At 37.7% G+C, this 24,072-nt stretch overlaps 1 protein-coding gene across 4 annotated transcripts in view; it reads right to left on the reverse strand.

Annotated features, from left to right (window-relative positions):
• Positions 1–24,072, reverse strand: part of bcas3 (BCAS3 microtubule associated cell migration factor) — an 846,307-nt gene that overhangs the window by 375,445 nt on the left and 446,790 nt on the right. For all 4 annotated transcript variants that reach the window (XM_039756733.1, XM_039756734.1, XM_039756732.1 and 1 more), the window contains 3 exons: positions 6,333–6,457; positions 5,222–5,387; positions 2,044–2,144 (listed from right to left, as the gene is read on the reverse strand). In XM_039756733.1, coding sequence (XP_039612667.1) covers positions 2,044–2,144; positions 5,222–5,387; positions 6,333–6,457 — 392 coding nt within the window. The remainder of the gene's footprint in view (positions 1–2,043; positions 2,145–5,221; positions 5,388–6,332; positions 6,458–24,072) is intronic.

A 24,072-nucleotide genomic window follows, 5' to 3' on the forward strand; every position in this document is an offset into this window, starting at 1 on the left:
GTATATATGTAGATATATATGTGTGTGTGTGTATATATGTGTATATGTATAGATATGTATATATATATATGTTTATGTCTGTGTGTAAATATATATATATATATATATATATATATATATGACAGCAACACTCATCACTCACAACAGTGACAAAACAATTACATTGACAATCATGTTACGTTATTTTCAAAATGTTTCCTTTTCTTTTTCATTGCTTCTGTAACACACTACTTCTCCGCTGCGAAGCGCGGGTATTTTGCTAGTATATATATAAATTATATATATATTGTGGCAGGTGGCCAGGGACCTTGCCCCACCGGGACGCCTGGATCAGGGAATGACCGGGAAGGGGGCAATATTTTCCCTCGATGCAAGAGGGCAGCCCCCCTGATTTCCATCCAGGGCAACGACTACAGAGCTAGGAAGCGCAACCCCGTGGGGGTCTGTGGTCCAACCAAGGGGCTGCCTGGGTGGTTCCAAAGCCCTGGAGGACAGCCCTTCCGCCACACCAGGAAGTGATGCCAGAAGACCATCATCAGCACCTGGAGCACATCCGGGGTATGATAAAAGGGGCTGCCTCACTCCCTTCGAGGAGCCGGAGTCGGGAGGAGATAGACGGAGATTGTGAAGAAGGAGTGGAGGTGGCTGAAGGGAGACGAGAGTTAAAAGGACTGAGGAATCGTGAGTGTTGGGAACTAAATTGTAAGTAATAGCAGAAATAAACCCATGTGTTTTGGACATTTGGTGTCATGTCTACCTGTGGCCAGGCTATCTATATACTGTATGTGTATATATATATATATATATATATATATATATATATATATATAGTGGCACACGGCTGGTGGTGGTACCCAGCCAGGAAGCCCAAGAGGACTCCTCCAGACCACGAGGGGGCGACCGCCCTGGTTGCTGTGAGGACCCTGCAGGGCCCGTGGTCACTGCCAGGGGGTGCCCCAATGCCTGGAGAGCCCTGGACCTCAGCACTTCCGCCACACCAGGAAGTGCAGGGGAAGAAGACTGGGGACACCTGGAGTGCTTCCGGGTACGCAGCCGGCACTTCCACCACACTGGGGAGTGCCGGTGGAAGATTGCCGGGAAGCACCTGGAGCACATCCGGGTGGCCATAAAAGGGGCCGCCTCCCTTCACTCAGGGCTGGAGGTGGCCTGAAGAAGTGGCATAGTGTGGTGTTGGCCTGGACTTTGGGGGAGTCTGTGGGTTGTGTGGCACTTAAGACTTGTAAATATTAGTTGTAAATAAACGTGTGGTGGTGATTAGTAACATGTCTACCTATCTGTGTTCGAGGCTCGTTCCACAATATATATATATGCAGTATTCTCAGTTACTGAATAAACACTATAGTATACAGTAGTTGCACATATTTATGGACTGAAATGACTTGCAACAGGATTTAATTGGACCCAAATGTTAAAACTTTGTCCAGTGTATCATTTCCCTAATCATATTTATAATTTTAAAGTAACAAGCAGCTGTCTGCAATAGATAATTGAGTAAAATACTGTACTCATTTCCCTTAATCTTTTGAAACTTACTGGAAAAGAAGAAATTAACAACATGCCTACAGGATCTAGGGGCTAATTACTGATTATGTTGTATTATCTTGATAAATGTATAAATGCCTATTTATTCAAGAAACATTTAAATATCTGTTCATCCATAAGCAATGTCCCATTAAGACACTGTCCTCACTGTTCAGTGTACCAAGGGCTTATTAAATTTGGCTATATCCTATTGTCCTATGAAATAATATTTATACAAGCTGAGTGTATTTAACACAGTTGCATCAGTTAATTGTGGAAATAATGTGCATGTTAGGAAGCAGCTGATGAACATAGAGCCACAAGACTCATGAATAGTTCTGCCTTCACTACAAATAGAAGATTCATCGCTTAAAAGGGTTGCTCACAGCTTGTGGCCCCAATAATAGGTTAACAACAATCCCATTTTGAGAACAGTCATTGTAAATCAGCAGGACTCTCACTAATGGATCCTTTCTGTGAGAATGGAAAGACAGTACTTACTTCCAGCTAGAAGGTATTGATAGTACTGCACAGCATCTGAGGCCAGTAGCAGGGGATGGTTTGTGTTAAATGGTGGCTGAAGTTCATTCCACTGTGGCGTTCTACTCCAAACAAACAGAAAAATGAATTTGGCAAAAGCTTGTCAAGCTTGTCAAATTGAAACAATTTACAGAAACAGCACATTAATATAAAGCAGTATATCACCAAAAATTCTTAGAACAGACTAAATTTATTTTACAAATATTTTATTTGAAACACTTCAAAGTATAAAATATAATATATACTATGAAAAAATACTACACTATAATGATGGAATTTGAATTATAATAAAATGATTTATTACACTTTCAAAAGATGAACCTTATGAAGCCATTTTACTATATATGTCACTGATATGGTGGGAATATGTGTTCACTTACAAGTGTTTACAGACATATAGTTTTTAGACAGGGTGTGAAATAATTACCCTTATAAACAAAGGCATTTAGAACTACATTGAATTTATACTTATCGTCACCATCATGCTCTTTCCATGTTTCATTTACAGGGATGAGGTATCAACACATCAGGTTATCAAAGTTCTTCAGAACTTTCTGGTAATACCCTGACACTCCCAAGATAATTGAGAGATATAAACTAATCAGCCCCACTATTAAAACCAGTGACAATGACATTGATTATCTCATTACAATACCACCTGTCAAATGGGGAGGGGGGTATATTAGGTAGCAACTGAGTAGTCAGTTCTTGAAGGTGACGTATTGGAAACAGGAAAAATGGGCAAGAGTAAGGATATGAATGACTATGACAAGGTACAAATTGTGATGGCTAGATGACTGTGTCAGAGGATCTCCAAAACGGTAGGTCTTGTGGGGTGTTATTGGTATGCACTGGTTATTACCTACCAAGAGTGATCCAAGGAAAGACAATCAATGAACTGGAGACAGGATCATGGGCTCCCAAGGCTCACTGATGCGCATGGGGATCAAGTGGGTAGCCCGCCTGGTCTGACCCTATAGAAGAACTATTTGGCATAGGTTGCTGAAAAACTGAATGATGGTCATTAGAGAAAGGTGTCAGAACACGCATTACATTGCAGCTTGCCACATATGGGGTTGCACAGCCAGCACACCAGTCAGAGTGTCATGCTGATGCCTATCTACTGCTGAAAGTGCCTAAAATGGGAATGTGAGAATCAGAATTGGATCATGGAGCAAAAGGAAGAAGATGGTCTGGCCTGATCAATCACGTTTTTTTTAGATCATAGTTTCCCTGGGGAAGAGATGGATACAGGATGCACTGTGGGAAGAAGGCAAGCTGGAGGAGGCATTGTGATGCTCTGGGCAACGTTCTGCTGGAAACCTTCGGTCTCGGCATTCACATGCATGTTATTTTGATATATACCACCTACCTACAGTTTGTCAAAGACCATGTTCACCCCTTTATGGCATGGTATTTCATGGTGGCAATGGCCTCTTTAATCAGGATAATGCACCCTGCCACACTGGTTTGCTATTAACACCTCATGTTCGACTCTTTTTATAAATAGGGACAACCACCTCAAGCTGTCCCTCGCAAGGCACTATCGCTACCTTCCACAACACACTAAAGAGGCATAAGAGCTAAAACACACCTACAATATCAAGTTATTTGAGGATGTCTGGTCAGATCTGTATTTTAATAATTAAATGTGTCTCAACCACAGAGACAACGCTTAACATGGCATCGCACTCTGAGAGCATATCCACTGGTTTTAGGGGATCTTCAGAGTGTTGCTTCTTTGATCAATGATAACTCCAGTCAAAGTCAAAGTTGAGCCCAACCTGTTAAGAACAGCTTAGGTGATGTTCTTTGTTTCAGTACTGCCTGCCTGTACTTCTCAGCAAAATTTGGGGCTTCTCAAGCTAAAACTGTATAGGACAGTTTCCCTCACTGTTTGAGTCTGACAAAAGAGCCTAGGGTTGTTGTGATGACAGGCATCAAAATGTTTTTGGCAACAGCTCCTTGTGGCTGCCTCCACTACTGAGGTCTTGATTTTTACTCTAAATCAGGAGAAGCTTCCAAAGATGGAAGCTGAACTCTTTCAGTACAGAGCTTACAGTCATTCTTACTGAATCTTTTCTATCCTTTCAGAGCTTTCCAAGTCTGCCCAGCAGTCAACTTTATCCATCTGATTCAGCTTATCACCAAGTGAGATCTCAGAACCTCTCCTTACACGATTGTCCAAAACATACAGCGTCAGATCAGATGAATTATTAAGTCAATCGCTGACTTTGGGCCAAAGCAAAACAGGTAGGTTTCATTTTGCAAAACTGATACTAAAATTTGGCAATTGGAGATTTGGGAATTGTGAAACACAAAATTCCCTCATAGGAGTCCTGTGGTGGTTTTAAAGGGTTTTTTTGCAGTGAAAAAAAAAAGAAAAAATAATTTCTGTTTTATGTCCACAGGAAAACTCACTATATGAAAAGTTCCCTCTACCTCTCACCACTGTTATGTAGCAACCACCTTATCCTGGTTTCGAATATACTCCTATGTTGGGTTAAGCTCCTTTTTTGTTTTGCCATCAAAATCATCATCATAACAAGCAAAGTGGCCATTGCAGCACATACTACCACAACAACCACAATGCACGGCTAGCGGCTCGTAAAAAAAGTCTATAAAAGAAATGAGTCCAGTGATATATATCTCTCTAAATCCTGAGAGGCAAAGACTAGGGAGACGAGATGTGATCTTCAGGTGAAGATCACGGAAGACACTTAAAAGACCCGTGAGACAAAAGAGATTGGCCACTGACCTTAATATATATACATGAGACATATATATATATATATATATATATATATATATATATATATATATATATATATATATATATATATATATATATATATATATATATATATATAAACTAGAGATCTACCCACAGACAATTTTGCTATAAGAAATTGTATGAGTAGGACATATCTTCAAAGAACTTAACTCTCATAATCATTGGGGCAAACATGTCTCATCTACTCCATCATATTCCTGTCATTACTCATTTTATATTGTGACAGTCTAACACCAGGATTTTTGGATTCAACATACACTTAAAAGAGTATTTTTTCATTGGAATAACTATTGACTATTGGGTAATCCACAGAAATACAAATAGTTTAACTCAATGTCTTCAAACCTGGCAAGTGACCAGCTTGCTCGAGGACAGCTCACAAGCTCAAGAGGCGTGTCATCACTGATTTTCTGGGCTGTGCTGATTGGACGAGGCTCCAGGACATGCTCTACCAGATTTCCATAGCAGCTAAGTATATACAATGACTCCACAACATACTGCTTGGATTGATCTATCAGAAAGATAAACAGGGTACACAAAGAACAAATCAGAATTTAATGTTAAAGTGTATAAATAATATTGCATCTATCATTATATATTTGAGGACAGAAAAGCATGATAATGAAAAATGTAAACTTTAAATATAGCATTATTTTTTATTAATTAATTTGTAAATTACAGTTTAGGCCTGGTAAAAGTGGTGAAATTAAAACTTGTATCTCACTTTACTCTTTTGAGATAAGTTTTTTCATAAACTTTCATTATTTTCAGTTCATAAGGAGGATTCACTGATCATCTGCAGTTAGACTGAATTTTTTTTGGACAAACCCTTCTCTTTACACAGCATTTATATTTGTATTTTTTTTTTCAGAAGTTCTACAAACTTCATATTAACTTATGTACAAAATGCTGCGTGACATGAGCAAATAATATTTATATAAAAATCTGCATTTATTGTCATTAAACTATTAAATGAAAGTTGCAATATATTGTACATAGGAAAGGCCTTTTTTCATAAACTGAATGATATATTGGTACTAGTACTACATATGTACAAAGTTGGCATATAGCACTCTGAGTTCTTCTTTAAAACATTTTTTAAAATCTCTTAACGTAGGGAGCAGCTTATATGGGCAGTTCAGGACTCAATTCAGGATAGGGAGGGTATATAACTCCACACAGACAAGGCATGGGATTCAAACCAGGGGAACTGAATTTAGAACAAAGCACTATGCCACTGTTCTCTTCCTATAATATAAGGTGATTTCAAAAATGAAATAAGGTAATTAGCTGTAATATCAAACACAAAATAAACTTCTGAAATATAGCACAGCCTTTTACAGTGTTATTAAAGCAAAGCCTGAGATTGCATCCATGTAATGATGGCTGCAGGTCACATGTGGTAGTTTTCACGGCTAAAATACTGTTTAAAAATGTATTTTTCTAAAATACAAACCTTTATCTCTTTTCATGTTGGGATTGGTGATAAACCAAGATCTTGAAGGCGCAAAGAGGGCTGCAACACAAAATTCACCTCCAGTGGATTTACTCGGTGATATTTGTGGGTTTTGCTTGGTTTTGCTTTAAAAATAAAAATTAAAGACACAAATTATTAATGGTCTATTTCTAATCATTACAGCATGAATTTTTTTCAGATCATATTAAAAATGAAAATAAATTTTATCTGATTTCAGATATGTAAAAACATTACATTCTTATAGAACTTTGCAGGCTCATTACAATTTTAGAGAACGTTCAACAACACACAGGACCATATTAAATAAAAATATGACACATGAAACTTAAACACAAAAAATAATTTACAATATTTCTGTTTTGCTTAAATTGTGTTAAACTTGTGAATGTGTAAGCATGACCACCCATGCCTCTGCTGATAGAAACTGAAGGGTCTGCTAGTAATGCTGAACTTTTGCTCTTTTGCTTCTCTTTAAACTGTCAACAACTCATAAATTACTCTACAAGTAGTTCAGCATTATTTAATCAAATACCACGTGAAAGTTAATGTAAACTCTTGGCAATTTTGAACCTCAGTCCTGTTTCATATAGAATTTCAAGATTACTAGAGCCATACCTTGTATAGAAAACATATAAAAAGAACAGCTATGAGAACATTAAACATGAAACACACTGCCATTTATGAATTACTTTTTTCAGCAATAAATTTAAAAATGAAAAGTACTGAATGTATTAAAATATGCATGCAGTCAGTGTTAGATAATAACATGATCAAAAACTACATACAAGTTAAAAATATTCTATATACTAAGAATTACGCTACATCTACAAAATATTTATTATATATACTGTAGTGTATAAATTGATACAAATAATATTTTTAACTGAAAGACGCTTCTACAATTAACCAAATTGATTACCTACAGACTAAAATAATGCTAGAATTATGGCTATATACGTTCAAGGCAGTGTTGTAACTAGAGCTTAATGGGTGTTGGTGTCAAACAATAAATAAGACTGCCCATGTGAAATTAAATTAAATCCAACTATAAAATGGCTACCATCAATTAAATGTATCTAGCATATAAGCATATAGAGGTTCAATAGTCATAATTATGTTTAACGGAGTTGTATCAATGGTAACACCTTTATTTTTTTCATTCCAATGTCAAGTTATCAAGCCTATTAATAATAAATCCTTATGAAACAAAAACTATGCAGTCACTATTGGCCCTTAAGACCCACGGGAGTCAGCACAACTGCCCACACTGCCTATAGTTAAGTCACTGGTTCAAGTTAAAAATATAGCTTGCATAATTAAGCAGCTGAGAGCCCCCTAGACAACCTAGCACTGGTAAAGTTTCAAATAAACACTAGTGTTTCACTTTATCTATAAAACACAAAAAATGCATTTATTAAAGTCAGTGTGATCATACAATAAATACATCATTCAAATAGAGGTAATATGGTAAAAATAAAATGTAACACATTAAAAAATCACCCATGACATCTTCATTAAAGTAAAGCCAGAAAAGCCACCTTGTTCTAATTGCTGTAGGCTTTTGACAACTGCAACATTGTGCATCCTCTTGAGAGAAAACATTTATTTGAACCAGAAAGTTAATTTGCAGCATAGTTTTCTATATGCATCAAGAAAAATAAAAGAGGCACTGAATTATAAAACTTTAAATAAGGCAATGATCATATCATTACATGGGAATAGAATACACACCTGGCTGTCTGTAGTTACAGTATACACTGGAATATCTACCTAGACTTAAGCTTTTCTCATTGAATATAATTCAAAATGAAAAAAGGGTCTTTATAAGAAAATGACTCAAAATATACAATAGAATACTTAACGATATAAAAAATATCATAGAAAATATACAAAATTGTAAAAAGGGATCATATAATTATAAACATACTATTTTATATACTGCATATTATAATGAATATCCTGTCCTGCACAAGCAAAGGAAGCTGATCGATTGTTTATTCTGGCTTATGCATACACTGTCGGATATGCTGTCTGAGTATTGTAATGTTTTCACACACTTTGGAATACACAGTAAACAATACAGTAATCCCTCCTCAATTGCGGGGTTTGCATTCCAGACCCCCCGCGATAGGTGAAAATCCGCAAAGTAGAAACCATGTGTTTGTATGATTATTTTTATATATTTTAAGCCCTTATAAACTCTCCCACACTGTTTATAAATATTCCCCACACAGTTATACAGCATAAACCCTTTGTATTCTCTTACATATTAGGTAAGATTCATTGAAATTATGTATGTAAACACACTGTTTATATACAGTAAAACCTAAATATTATTTTAAAGATAGAGTGTCTCCGATATCACATATGTTATAGCCATTACGATAGACAGGGCACCAGCAATAAATACATACAATGCAAGAAAAATTGTATACAGTAAATGTGTGTACAGTGACACTAAACGCATGTACATGTACTTAGTACTGTAAGTAGAAAATTAATTATGGTTACTCACCAACAATGACACGATGATTTGTACAATAACGATGAGTTTAGTTTTACTGCACAACAAAGGAAAGCGTTACAGCCCTACTAAAGAAGCCACTTCAGGCGACTGTTTAGCACCGCCATTGTTCTTCTAACCGGCAGTCTTCAATCCAAATCCCTACAGCAGATTCCATCTAGACTACTGCCTAATTACATCCACTTACAACTCATTTTCCACGCTGGTTAAAAGGACACTCCGGCCGTAGATCTTATATTCCTTTCCTACTTTTTAAATATAAAGAATCGTAGCCTCATTGATTCCGTAATGGCGTCCTACAGCGGTGTAGCTTTTCCCTTCCTTCAACAAACCCAAAACGTTTACCTTTATGGCAATCATTAACATCTTCCGTTGGCGCTTGGGCACGGCCCCTGAAGCAGTAGCAGGAGCAGATCGTTTTGGAGCCATAATGAAGGGCTTGATTATGCACAAAGATAAACACAAAAGAGCACAAAAGTAAACTCTTTACACAGCGAAACACGTAGATGGTCAATGAGCGAGACGAGACTTCCTAGTTAACGCCATGGAATCGAATTGAGCGCTCCGTCGCTGAGCCATTCAGCACACAGGAACTTAACTGCGTGCTCTGATTGGTTAGCTTCTCAGCCATCCACCAATAGCGTCCCTTGTATGAAATCAACTGGGCAAAACAACTGAGGAAGCATGTACAGGAAGTAAAAAAAAACATTGTCTGCAGAACCCGCGAAGCAGCGGAAAATCCACATTATATATTTAGATATGCTTACATTTAAAATCCGCGATAGAGTTAAGCCACGAAAGTCGAAGCGCGATATAGTGAGGGATTACTGTATGCCATATCGTGTGCTCTTCCCTCCCTGCGTCAGATTGGTGCTGGCTGTGTACTTTGTATAAACACTTTGATGCTGACCATGTACTTTGTATTCCAAGTAGTGTGAAAACATTACATGTGAAGTGGCATATTGTGGACTTTTTATTAAAATATTTTTGGACCGCTGCCAGTCACATTTCACTCTAAAACAGTATCATTTGGTAAATTTGTTTTCAGTCTGATGACTGTTTAAATACAATAAAAATACATCTTGTTTGATCTCAAGTTTAAAAAAAAAGATTCCAGTAATCATTTTCATATAAATTAAGTCATAAGGACTTCATTTAGGCATATATAAGTTTTTTGGTCTATACTGTGATATATATCACTGTCATCCAAAATGTTTTAAATATCATGATATATAATTTTGCTTATATTGCCCATTTTTATTTATAACAAAATACATTTTTTTATCAAAATAAACTGTGACACAAACAAACATGTATCCAAAAATACAAAAAAATATGTTCTAGGGATAAAAAAAAATGTGTTTTCTGTTCAAAATCCAAAGCCAAGACTTTTTTTTAAATGAAAACAATCCTCCATACATATATGGATAAAGTAAAAAGGGAAAAAAAATCATACAATAACCCTGTGACCCTCAATTGGATACATTAGTTTTCAAAAGCATCATACAATGAACTAACCAATATATACTGCATGTTATAGAACATGGAATGTAAACAACATTTTCAGTATATAACCAGAAAAATTTGACAGCAGTAAAAAGTACACTTGGGAATGAAAACTTCAGTATTTAATAAACTACTAGCCTGTGGCAATACACAATCAGCGCATGCTCAAAATCTCCTCCTCCTGGTTGTGGTAATGAAGAACATCTTGCTAAGGTAAGAGCTGAGGCAGATGGAGTGCTTTATTATGAAACACACAGGTATTTTTTTACAATCATGCCAACAATTGACAGATCAACTAAAGTTATGACAGAACTTTTGTCAAAAAGTCCCAGTTTTATTTTCTAATTTTGTGATGAGATGAGGACAACAACAAACTCATACTTCCTATTTAACTAAATTGCACAAAAAAACATCAAGTTGAGATTTGAGGGTCCCCCAACGTTCTACTCTCCACCACACTACTCGGAAATGTATTCATTGTGGGAGGAAAATTTTAAAGTAGATTCAAGATAAGGTTGTTGGAAAATGTGTTGTACCAAATACTTCAAAGGCTTCAAAAATCCTTTAAATGAATAATAAACTTATCTAAGAAAAACTGGGTGTCATTTCAACTTACCTATTTTTTGAAGGTTTTATGACAAAACAGATTACATTTGGCAAAACCCATTATGAGGAATACAGCTTGTATGCATCACTGCAATTCGTGTTTTTCGGTGTGGCCTATTATGAATTGAGAGCCTGTCCATGCTTGATTCTTGCCGTTATGATTGTACTTTTCATTTAAATTGTATTTACAGTATTTTCCTTCACCATTTTGCAAGATTTATTACTTGTTTGGGTTTTGTATGCCCTAGTTTCTGAATTTGACAATTGATTTAAGCCTTTGAATACTTCCCTTTAATTACCGAATATTATTTGACGCTTTTTTGTATCACCATTTTATTTGTTTACACCTGTCACCACCGGAAGCTAATGCAGATGACAGGATTAAAAAATATCCCCTTTCATGCCATTAAATACTATTTTTTTTGAATCTCTGGTTTTTGACTATGCTGTAAATTTTTTACTTTGATTTTTGTCTTGCGACTTGGCCTTTGAAACAGTGTGGCCTACTTCTTGATTTTCAAACATTTTTTTGGTTTGACTTTTTCTCAAATATTCTTCCAACATAATCTTATGTAATACTTGCATTAATTTAGATCCCAGATGAGTGACTCTGGGATGAGGTGGATTTACCATGACAGACAGTACATGCAGAGAGAGATAAAGGTATTAAAAACAATGATGGAGGTTCAAACATCCATCTATCAGTTAGTACAGTTAGTAAATACGCTCTCCGCAAAGTTTTACTCTGCCTCCCAGGTCCAGGAGGCAGTGGGCTGCAGTCAATTACAGACCCTGCAATACCGCATCCAATTAGATATATAAGAGATCCTAACAAGTGTAGCAGTTTCTTAAATCATTTATACATTATTTTGCATATTGAATTTGTTTTTTGTGTTTTGTAATTTGTTTTTGCATTTTCTCATTTACTTTCTACATTCCCAATTTCCTTTTGCATTTTCTGATTTGAATTTGGCATGCAATTCCAATTTTTTTTATGTTTTATAATTTGTTTTTACATTTCCATTTTTTTCTGTGTTTTCTGTTTCGTGTTTGCATTTTCAATGTTTTCCAGTTTTACATTTTGTTTTTGAACTTCTGATTTGTTTCTTCATTTTCTGATTTGATTTTTGCATGTCTAATTTTGTTTTGATATATTCTGATTTGCGTTGCATGATTTTATTTTGTTTTTGTGCACTGCATTTCAGGGCCACCATTGATTCTAGGGAAGTATTGAATTTTCTTTGTTCTGTCCTATTAGAACAACTAAACATGCCATTTAGAATCTACTCCTTGTTCTTTTACAGTCCATATTGGTCTTTTTTTATGAAGAACAACTGAATTTTTCATTATCTAATCTCCAATTCTACAAGTTATCTTAAGTTTCCCATGGGTGCAGAAAGATAATCTAACAATTAACTGGGAAAAAAGAGAAAAAAGTAAATGGAGTCTTTAAAAATAAATTTCTTTGCCTCACCCAATATTCTCTCATTCTCCAAACCGTTTTATCGTAACACAGGGTCACGGGAGTCTGCTGGAGCCAATCCCAGTCTCACCCAATATTATACATTACTATTTTCATTCTTCCAAATGAATATGCAGATTTTGAAGATGTTTTCAGTAAACAGAAAGCACTGACGTTGCCACCTTATCAAGTATATGATATTTCTACAGAGTTATTAGAGGCACTTTTACCAAAAGGCCAAGTTTATGTACTATTGTGTCTTAAACAAGAACCAATGGAACAATATATACATGAGAATGTAAAGAGTGGATTTACTGTTAATTCCACTGGTTCTGGCTTTTCCTTTGTTGAAAAGAAAGATGGATGGTGGTCACATCCCTGCATTGAATATAGGAAATTGAAGAAATTTACTATTAAAATTAACTACTCTTTACCCATCATCTATACTAATAAAAGGCAAAGCCCTTACTGACTGACTGACTCACTCACTCACTGACTCATCACTAATTCTCCAACTTCCCGTGTAGGTAGAAGGTTGAAATTTGGCAGGCTCATTCCTTACAGCTTCCTTACAAAAGTTGGGTAGGTTTCATTTCGAAATTCTACGCGTAATGGTCATAACTGGAACCTACTTTTCTCCATATAATGTAATGGAGTTAAGCTCGATGGCCGCGGGGGGCGGAGTTTCGTGTGACATCATCACGCCTCCCACGTAATCACGTGAACTTACTGTCAACGCAGAACGTAGAAAACCAGAAAGAGCTCCAAAAAGCGCTGAAGAAAACATGCATTATATAATTCAGAAGGCAGCGAAACAATAAGAAGCGAGCGAGTGACATATACAACCATATTCATGAGTGCTGCTACTTCAGAAACAAAGCATGGTGTAAACCTAAAGTTAAATTAAGTTCATAGACAGGCTGCCGCTGGCGTTTGTCATGCCCACGGGTAATGCGGGATACAAGTTTAATGAGAGGACGCAGGATATAAACAAGGGTTTTGATCTCTTTGTAACTAAGTTAAAATTGCAGGTGAAGGGCTGTGCTTATGCAAATTCCGAGAGACTGTGTTTGTGGGGGATTGACAGTTAAGGCGGTGGGGAGTCACGTCATCATCTCCCGTCCCATTCACCTCATTTCGCTCTGAGCTGAGCTCCGCAGCTAACGCAGTCTTACAGAAGTGACTTTGTGACGCTGCTACCAAATACTCACAGAAAAATCCACAAATTAATACACACGCTGTCTCTAGAGTTTCTCCACACTGAATCCTCCAGGCACTACTTACAAAAGGTTACAATGACAATCGTGTTACGTTATTTTTAAAATGTTTCCTTTTCTTAGCACAAGCACAGCTGAGAAGCTTCGATGCATGTGCTCCATAACGCGTTAAAAAATCACGCATTTAATCACACTTTCAATTCCAAGCAAAGGGGAACTTCTGTCAATGCATGATTTCCTGGTACACCGATTACATTGATCAGCGCTTCCCGATTCATTTTACCCTCGCACCCCCTTAGTTTGAGAAGAAGTATGAAAAAATATGAGGTTAACACAGAAAAACAGATCACCAATTGAATCTTTATGAATAATCGATTCGCCATCAATAATTGTTTTGGTAAAGCTATACTCAGTGTAATCCTCCTTCCATTTTATAAATTTTCTGCCACTAGCCATGATTAAATGAACGGTAAAAAAGTAAGAGTGAAGCAAGGGTGACTTATTCAGGCAGGCAGGCGACAGCTCAATAGCTCGAATTTGGATATAAGTAGGTTCTATTTAGTCCCCAGAAATATCTTTGGTAGGAATGGAAGTTGAATTTAGTCTTTAAATTTCTATGGTAAAGAAAAAGTTATGCAATGATGACTAAATTTAACTATATAATGTCAAAACTTGTATATATAAAGTCATTCCCGAAAATATAAAGTCAAAACTTGATTATATAAAGTCACTGTCGGAATTTATAAAGTCAAATCTTGAATATATAAAGTCAGCGTCGGAATATATAAAGTAAGTGCTGAAATATATAATGTCAAAACTTCAATATATAAAGTCAGCGTTGGAATATACAAAGTCAGTGCTGGAATATCCATCCATTTCCCAACCCGTTGAATCCGACCACAGGGTCACAGGGGTCTGCTGGAGCCAATCCCAGCCAACACTGGGCGCAAGGCAGGAACCAATCCTGGGCAGGGCACATGCATCATTTTCAAAAAATTAACTGAACAGTGTTTTTTTAATTTATTTTTCTGAATACGTTTTTGTTAACTTAGTTCAGTTCAGAGTCGTTTCAATCAATATATTTTGACACTGACTTTATATATTCAGGAATGAGTTTATATACTCCGATGTTAACTTTATATAATCAGGAATGACTTTATAAATTCCAGTGCTGACTTTATATATTCCAGCGCTGACTTTATATATTCCAGCGATGACTTTATATATTCAACTTTTGACTTTATATATTCAGAAACAAGTTTGACTTTATATATTCGGGAATGACTTTATATATTCAAGTTTTGAATTTATATATTCCAGCGATGACTTTATATATTCAAGTTTTGAACTATATACTGACACCGACTTTATTTATTCAGAAAATCAATGTACAGTATTTGCCTGTTTGGCACCCCATAGTATATGTGTGTGTATATATGTACACATGTATGTATGTATGTATATATGTATGTATATATATATATATATATATATATTGTGAAAACTGGCCCGGACACACACAGACGGACAACATATTGTTCATCACCACACACTGTTTATTTACAATATTTACAATTTGCTCACGGTACCCCCAGTGCCTCTTGCACCGATTCCCCCAAAGTCCAGGGCTCACAGTCCTTGTGCCTTTCCTCTGGCCGCCTCCAGTCCTCTCTCCAGCTCTGCCAACTACCTCCCGACATCCACACATGACTGGAGGGAGGCGGCCCCTCTTATGGGAACCCGGATGGGCTCCAGCTGCTTCCCGGCAATTAGACTTGGCCACACCCCAGTGTGGCAGAAGTGCCGGCTGCGCACCCGGAAGCCGTCCGGGTGTCCCCTGTCGTCTTCCCCCCGGCACTTCCTGGTGTGGCGTAAGTGCCAGGCTCCCGGGATAAATCGGCATCGGGGCGCCGCCTGGCGGTGGCCACGGGTCCCTACAGGGCTGGGCTTTCAAGCCCTCTACCCGAGGCCCCCAACATAACCAGGACAGACGCCCCCTCGCGTTCTGGAGGAGGCACCAGCCCTCCTCTCGTCCTCCTGGGCGTCCCGGGCCGGGCTCCAGCCCGGCTGGGGACAACAATATATATATTTATTTATATATATATATATATATATAAAGTGGTGTGAAAAACTATTTGCCCCCTTCCTGATTTCTTATTCTTTTGCATGTTTGTCACACAAAATGTTTCTGATCATCAAACACATTTAACCATTAGTCAAATATAACACAAGTAAACACAAAATGATGGTTTTTATTATTTAGGGAGAAACAAAAATCCAAACCTACATGGCCCTGTGTGAAAAAGTAATTGCCCCTTGTTAAAAAATAACCTAACCTAACACAGCATTTCAGAAAAAGAACATCATACCAACAGTAAAATATGGTGGTGGTAGTGTGATGGTCTGGGGTTGTTTTGCTGCTTCAGGACCTGGAAGGCTTGCTGTGATAGATGGAACCATGAATTCTACTGTCTACCAAAAATCCTGAAGGAGAATGTCCGGCCATCTGTTTGTCAACTCAAGCTGAAGTGATCTTGGGTGCTGCAACAGGACAATGACCCAAAACACACCAGCAAATCCACCTCTGAATGGCTGAAGAAAAACAAAATGAAGACTTTGGAGTGGCCTAGTCAAAGTCCTGACCTGAATCCAATTGAGATGCTATGGCATGACCTTAAAAAGGCGGTTCATACTAGAAAACCCTCAAATAAAGCTGAATTACAACAATTCTGCAAAGATGAGTGGGCCAAAATTCCTCCAGAGCTGTAAAGACTCATTGCAAGTTATCAAACGCTTGATTGCAGTTATTGCTGCTAAGGGTGGCCCAACCAGTTATTAGGTTCAGGGGGCAATTACTTTTCACACAGGGCCATAGTTTGGATTTTTTTTTCTCCCTAAATAATAAAAACCAACATTTAAAAACTGCATTTTGTGTTTACTTGTGTTATATTTGACTAATGGTTAAATGTGTTTGATGATCAGAAACATTTTGTGTGACAAACATGCAAAAGAATAAGAAATCAGGAAGGGGGCAAATAGTTTTTCACACCACTCTATATATGTATATATATATATATGCCAGCAACACTCATGACAATGACAAAACAATTACGTTGTTAATCATGTTACGTTATTATTAAAATGTTTCCTTTTCTTTTTACTTCTCCGCTGCCAAGCGCGGGTATTTTGCTATACATATATATATATATATATATATATATATATATATATATATATATATATATATATATATATATATATATATATTGTGGAGGACTGCCGGCTTCCCATGCCAGTTCGCACCCCCAGGCCGCCAGTAGGAGCTCTCCCGACAGCAGGACCATGCCCCGAGGTCCAGCAGGGCCTTATGGACTTTGTAGTGTTTTAACACAACCCTGCTGGATACCTTGGGGGCCACCAGGAGTCGCTGTAGGGGGGCTTATGGGTTCTTTATGCCCTATGACCGGAGTACGTCAGGGTCACATAACAGGAAGGAACGGCGTGCTCCCGGGTTAAGGAAAAGGACTGATTGCCCTGACCCGGAAGGAGTAAGGAACTATGGACTGTCGGGACAGGAATACCTCCGGGTCAGGGGCTATAAAAGGACGGTGCCTCAGTCCAGACGGTGAGCTGTGCTGGGAGGTAAAGGAGCAAAGTGTCTGGGCGAGGAGGAGTGGTTATTGTGTTAGTTTATTGATTATTTATGAGTAGTGTGGAAGGTGCTTGGTGCACTGTGTTAAAAGAAAATAAAAAGGTTGTGGACTTTTACCTGGTGTCTGGAGTTGTACCTGAGGGTTCAAGGGTGCACTACTGCCCCCTACTGCCACAATATATATATATATATACATATACACACACTATATATATCTATACTAATAAAAGGCAAAGCCCTCACTCACTGACTCACTCACTCACTCACTCACTGACTCATCACTAATTCTCCAACTTCCCGTGTGGGTGGAAGGCTGAAATTTGGCAGGTTCATTCCTTACAGCTTCCTTACAAAAGTTGGGCAGGTTTTATATTGAAATTCTACGCGTAATGGTCATAACTGGAAGCAGTTTTTCTCCATTTACTGTAATGGAGATGAGCTTCAACGCCGTGGGGGAGTTTAGTGTGACATCATCACGCCTCCCACGTAATCACGCAGTACATAGAAAACCAGGAAGACCTCAAAAAAGCGCTCAAGAAAACATGCATTATATAATTGAGAAGGCAACGAAACAATAAGAAGCGGCGAGTGACATATACAACCATATTCATGAGTTCTGCTACTTGAAACAAAGCACGATGTAAACCTACACTTTAAATTAAGTTCATAGACAGGCTGCCGCTGCGTTTGTAATTTAGTGCCTGCCCATATAAGGCCGTCCGTCAGCGGCAATCCAATAGCAAACTGCCACGGGTAAATATTCACGGGTGAAGCACTGTGTTTATGGAGAGGAAGATGAGATGGTCAGGGTGGTGTTTGACACAAACTCAGCGAAACTGAGAGAAAGTTTTAAGTGCCAGGACTAAGGTAACATTAAATACAGCCACGGACATAGCACGAGATGGCACCAGCACAGCTGGGAACCTTCGATGCATGTACACCGGCGGCTCACGTGAACTGGCGCAGTGCACAGATAAAGGCAACAGTTCTAAAGAGCTGAACAAAAACCAAATTACACAATTGAAAAGGCAGCAAAAAATATGAAGCGTCTGATAAGCATATTCATAAATCCAGCTACTGCGGAAACAAAGCACACGGTGGAAAAAGTCAATGTCCCGCTAAAGGAAGACAGTGTAAAAAAAACCCGTGCATGCAGTGTGTCAGGTCTCAGATAAAGAAAAGACGAGCTGTTTATTGATGCAGTAAGAAACGAATCGATGAAAGAAACCTGTCATCTTTACAACGATTGACAAACACGGAATGTAACTTGAACACAACACATCCTACAAATACGAGCCTGATTGAAAGAAATAATGATAATCAAATCCTTGATGACAGCAACACTCAGTAACACTCACAAAACAATTACTGTATATTGACAGTCATGTTACGTTATTTTTAAAATGTTCCCATTTCTTTTTCTAGCTTTTTTAACACACTACTTCTCCGCTGCGATACGCGGGTATATATATATATGTATATATATATCCCGATCTACATATTCGAATAATGGATACTTTATTAGCCATCAATGATTGTTTTGGTAAAGCCATACTCAGTGTATTCATTAGATGAACGGTAAAAAAGTAAGAGCGAGGGGAGGATGTAGGCTGTAGTGCGCGTCAACTCTATCTGAATTGCGCAATCACATTTAAAAAAATATATCTTTTCAAGTTCTATTTAGTCCATATTTGTCAAACTCAAGGGCCACGGGCCACATCCGACCCGTGTAATTATATCCGCGCGAGATCATTTTATATACTGTATCATTGTTATTAATGGCCCGGGTATATGAAGCGCTGGTACCACAATAAACTACAGATCCCATAATGCAGCGCTTCAGCTGTGAAGTGATTTCAAGTGAAGCTACTTTTATGGGAGACACAAATGCACCAGTGCAACTTGCCCTACTTTCCCTGTTGCCAAGTAATCTTGAACCAAGTCGTCACTACGGTGTTCCCAAATACGCACTTTGCTGATAAACTGAGCGCACTGAGTTTGCACGGTGCTTTGGTGACTTTGAAGAACAAAAAAAGTCCGTCTACATGCGGCTCGAACCTTGTGCATGTTTGGTAGCACATATCTGTGTGAGAAGCTCTTCTCAGTGATAAAGACTAACAAAACAGCACACTGGAGTCGCCTCACTGATGAGCACCTGCAATCCATCCTGAGAATCTCCACAACACAGAACCTCACACCAAACATAAACGAATTTGTTGCCAAAAAAAGATGCCAGGCGTCCAGCTCTAAAATGACATATGAGCAAAGACAACTGAATGATTTGATTTGTTATTGCTGAAAGGAACACATTTTATTTATATTTCCAGGTTTTGTTATGCAGCATGTTCATATTTGAATTTGTATAATTTTGACAGGATATATTTTTATGGAGAGCAAAATCTTTTGGGATATTTAAAATCTAAGTTTATTTTTTATATAAAATTACATAAGAGTAAAGAAATTTGAATGTTTGTTCTTTTAATGTTTACTTTATTTCTAACTTGTATAATTTAGACAGGATATATTTTTATGGAGAGCAAAATATTATAAGTTATTTAAGGTTTGAGTTGATTTATTCAGGAATAATATTCCTGTCTGTTTTTACCATTCCTACCAAAGATATTTCTGTCGACTAAATAAAAATTCCTTCTATTTAAAATTTAAATAGAACTTGAACAAATCTGATAGTTCATAATATCCATGCAGACTTGCGTAAGAGCGGGAGTTATCCATTTTAACAAGCAGCGTATTGCACTGATACGAAATAGCTGTGCGTGTATATATGTAGATATGTATGTATATGTATATATATGTTTATATATGTGTGTGTGTATGTATATGTATGTGTATATACACACTACTTCTCCTTTGCGAAGCGCGTGTTTTTTGCTAGTATATATATATATATATATATATATATATATATATATATATATATATATATATAGATATATACAGTATATATATATACTAGCAAAATACCCCCCGCGCTTCGCAGTGGAGAAGTAGTGTGTTAAAGAAGCAATGAAAAGAAAAGGAAACATTTTGAAAATAACGTAACCTGATTGTCAATGTAATTGTTTTGTCACTGTTGTGAGTGATGAGTGTTGTTGTCATATATATATATATATATATATATACACACACATATATACACACATATACATACATACACACACATATATACACACAAATACATATATATATATATATATACATACATACATACACACACACATATATAAACATATATATACATATACATACATATCTACATATATACACACACAGCTATTTCAGTATCAGTGCAATACGCTGTTTGTTAAAACGGTTGACTCCCGCTCTTACGTGCAATAACAAATCAAATCATTCAGTTGTCTTTGCTCATATGTCATTTTAGAGCTGGACGCCTGCCATCTTTTTTTGGCAACAAATTCGTTTATGTTTGGTGTGAGGTTCTGTGTTGTGGAGATTCTCAGGATGGATTGCAGGTGCTCATCAGTGAGGCGACTCCAGTGTGCTGTTTTGTTAGTCTTTATCACTGAGAAGAGCTTCTCACACAGATATGTGCTACCAAACATGCACAAGGTTCGAGCCGCATGTAGACGGACTTTTTTTGTTCTTCAAAGTCACCAAAGCGCCGTGCAAACTCAGTGCGCAATAACTCTAGCTTCGCAATAACTTGCCGCATCATAAGGTAGACTTGATTAACGCAGTAAGTGTTGCAAGGCAGCTGAAGCGCTGCATTATGGGATCTGTAGTTTATTGTGTTACCAGCGCTTCATATACCCGGCTTTAATAACAATAATACAGTATATAAAATGATCTCGGGCGGATATAATTACACGCCGGGCGGATGTGGCCGGCCCTTGAGTTTGACACATATGGACTAAATAGAACTTGAAAAGATATATTTTTTCAAATGTGATCGCGCAATTCAGATAGAGTTGACGTGCACTAAAGCCTGCATGCCTCAATGAGTCATCCTCCCCTCGCTCTTACTTTTTTACCGTTCATCTAATGAATACACTGAGTATGGCTTTACCAAAACAATCATTGATGGCGAATAAAGTATCCATTATTCGAGTATGTAGAGCGGGATATATATATACATATATATATACCCGCGTATCGCAGCGGAGAAGTAGTGTGTTAAAAAAGGTAGAAAAGAAAAGGGAACATTTTAAAAATAACGTAACATGACTGTCAATATACAGTATTTGTTTTGTGAGTGTTACTGAGTGTTGCTGTCATCAAGGATTTGATTATCATTATTTCTTTCAATCAGGTTCGTATTTGTAGGATGTGTTGTGTTCAAGTTACATTCCGTGTTTGTCAATCGTTGTAAGGATGCCAGGTTTCATTCATCGATTCGTTTCTTACTGCATCAATAAACAGCTCGTCTTCTTCTTTATCTGAGACCTGACACACTGCATGGACGGGTTTTTTACACTGTCTTCCTTTAGCGGGACATTGACTTTTTCCACCGTGTGCTTTGTTTCCACAGTAGCTGCATTTATGAATATGCTTATCAGACGCTTCATATTTTTTGCTGCCTTTTCAATTGTGTAATTCGGTTTTGTTCAGCTCTTTGGAACTGTTGCTTTTATCTGTGCACTGCGCCAGTTCACGTGAGCCACTCGGTGTACTTGCATCGAAGGTTCCCAGCTGTGCTGGTGCCATCTCGCTATGTCCATAGCTTTATTTAATGTTACCTTAGTCCTGGCACTTAAAACTTTCTCTCGCAGTTTCGCTGAGTTTGTGTCAAACACCACCCTGACCATCTCATCTTCCTCTCCATAAGCACAGACAGTCCTTCACCCGTGAATATTTACCCGTGGCAGTTTGCTATTGGATTGCCGCTGACGGACGGCCTTATATGAGCAGGCACTAAATTACAAATGCCAGCGGACGCCTGTCTATGAACTTAATTTAAAGTGTAGGTTTACATCGTGCTTTGTTTCCGAAGTAGCAGAACTCATGAATATAGTTGTATATGTCACTCGCTCGCTTCTTATTGTTTCGCTGCCTTCTCAATTATATAATGCATGTTTTCTTCAGCGCTTTTTTGAGGTCTTCCTGGTTTTCTATGTACTGCGTGATTACGTGGGAGGCGTGATGATGTCACACGAAACTCCGCCCCACGGCGTTGAAGCTCATCTCCATTACAGTAAATGGAGAAAAACTGCTTCCAGTTATGACCATTACGCGTAGAATTTCGATATAAAACCTGCCCAACTTTTGTAAGGAAGCTGTAAGGAATGAACCTGCCAAATTTCAGCCTTCCACCCACACGGGAAGTTGGAGAATTAGTGATGAGTCAGTGAGTGAGTCAGTGAGTGAGTGAGTGAGTGAGGGCTTTGCCTTTTATTAGTATAGATATATACGAGGTGTGGCAGAAAAGTAATGAGACTGGCAACACTGCAAGCGATCTGGCAACGCTGCGCTGTTGTCCTAATAGAGCACGTGTATCAGTACCCTCCCATAGCTCAGTGCGAGTTTCAACTCCTTCCGTTAACTACGTGATTTTTGTGACTGCTATTAACGGTTGTGTTTTTGGTTGTGCGTCACGCAAAATGGAACAGCGGAATTTGGAGCAACGTTGTGCCATTAAACGGCAAGTGTGACGTTTGAAAAGTTAAAACAGGCCTATGGGGAACATTCTTTATCCCGAGCTCAAGTTTTTCGCTGGCACAAATCATTTTTGGAAGGCAGAAAACATGTTGAAGATGAACACCGTTCAGGGAGGACTTCAACTTCAAAAACCAATGAAAACATCGAACGTGTGAACACTCTTGTGAGATCAGACGGTCGTTTAACATTAAGAATGTTGAGTGAACAATTAAATTTGAACAGATTTACCGTTCATCAAATTTTAACTGAACATTTGCACATGCGAAAGGTCTATGCCAAAATGGTGCCGAAAAACTGCCCTCTCCATAATAGAATTTTTGACTTCAAAAGGCATTCCTGTGCTTCCCCAGCCCCCTTATTCACCTGACCTCAATCCGTGTGACTTTTTCCTTTTTCCTAAACTGAAAAATCTCCTCAAAGGACGTCATTTCGGGACTTTAGAAAACATCCAAAAGAGTGTAACGGACATGCTGAAGACCATACCGGTTGAAGACTTCCAGCGCTACCAACAGTGGGAACAACGTCTCCATCGGTGTGTAGCTGCCCAAGGGAACTACTTTGAAGGGGATAACATTGATGTTTGAAAAAAATAAAAACTTTGGTAAATAAAAAATTAGTCTCATTACTTTTCTGCCACACCTCTGCGAAGCGTGGGTATTCTGCTATTTCATATATTCTTAACCAGGTAAATGACTTATCTGTCTTTTCTAAATAGGATCTCAGAAGTACATACCATTTAATACATATAAAAAAGGGATTGAATAGGAGATAGCCTTTAAAACTTCTAGCAGATATTACGAATGTTTATATCTCATTTAACATTGGCTGGCTTAGTTGAAAAGAAAGACTTGATCAGTTACTGAATTGGGCTTTAGGTTACAGAAGCCAGTGTTCTGAAAATGTTTAACTTGTTTAAACATTTGCACAAAACTATTATTGCAAAAGAGATGCATATACAGCTTCAATCACAAAGCAAAAAGCAATATGTACCCCACCCCAACAAATATTTAAAATCTAGTGAGGCCCCCAGAATCTAAAATTATACCTACTTGCCTTTAATTATTTGATATTAGCTGTGCCATTTTGCTTTTTTATGTCTGTCATTATTTTATATACTT

The sequence above is a fragment of the Polypterus senegalus genome, chromosome 6 (assembly GCF_016835505.1).
Source record: "Polypterus senegalus isolate Bchr_013 chromosome 6, ASM1683550v1, whole genome shotgun sequence".
Lineage (NCBI taxonomy): Eukaryota > Metazoa > Chordata > Cladistia > Polypteriformes > Polypteridae > Polypterus > Polypterus senegalus.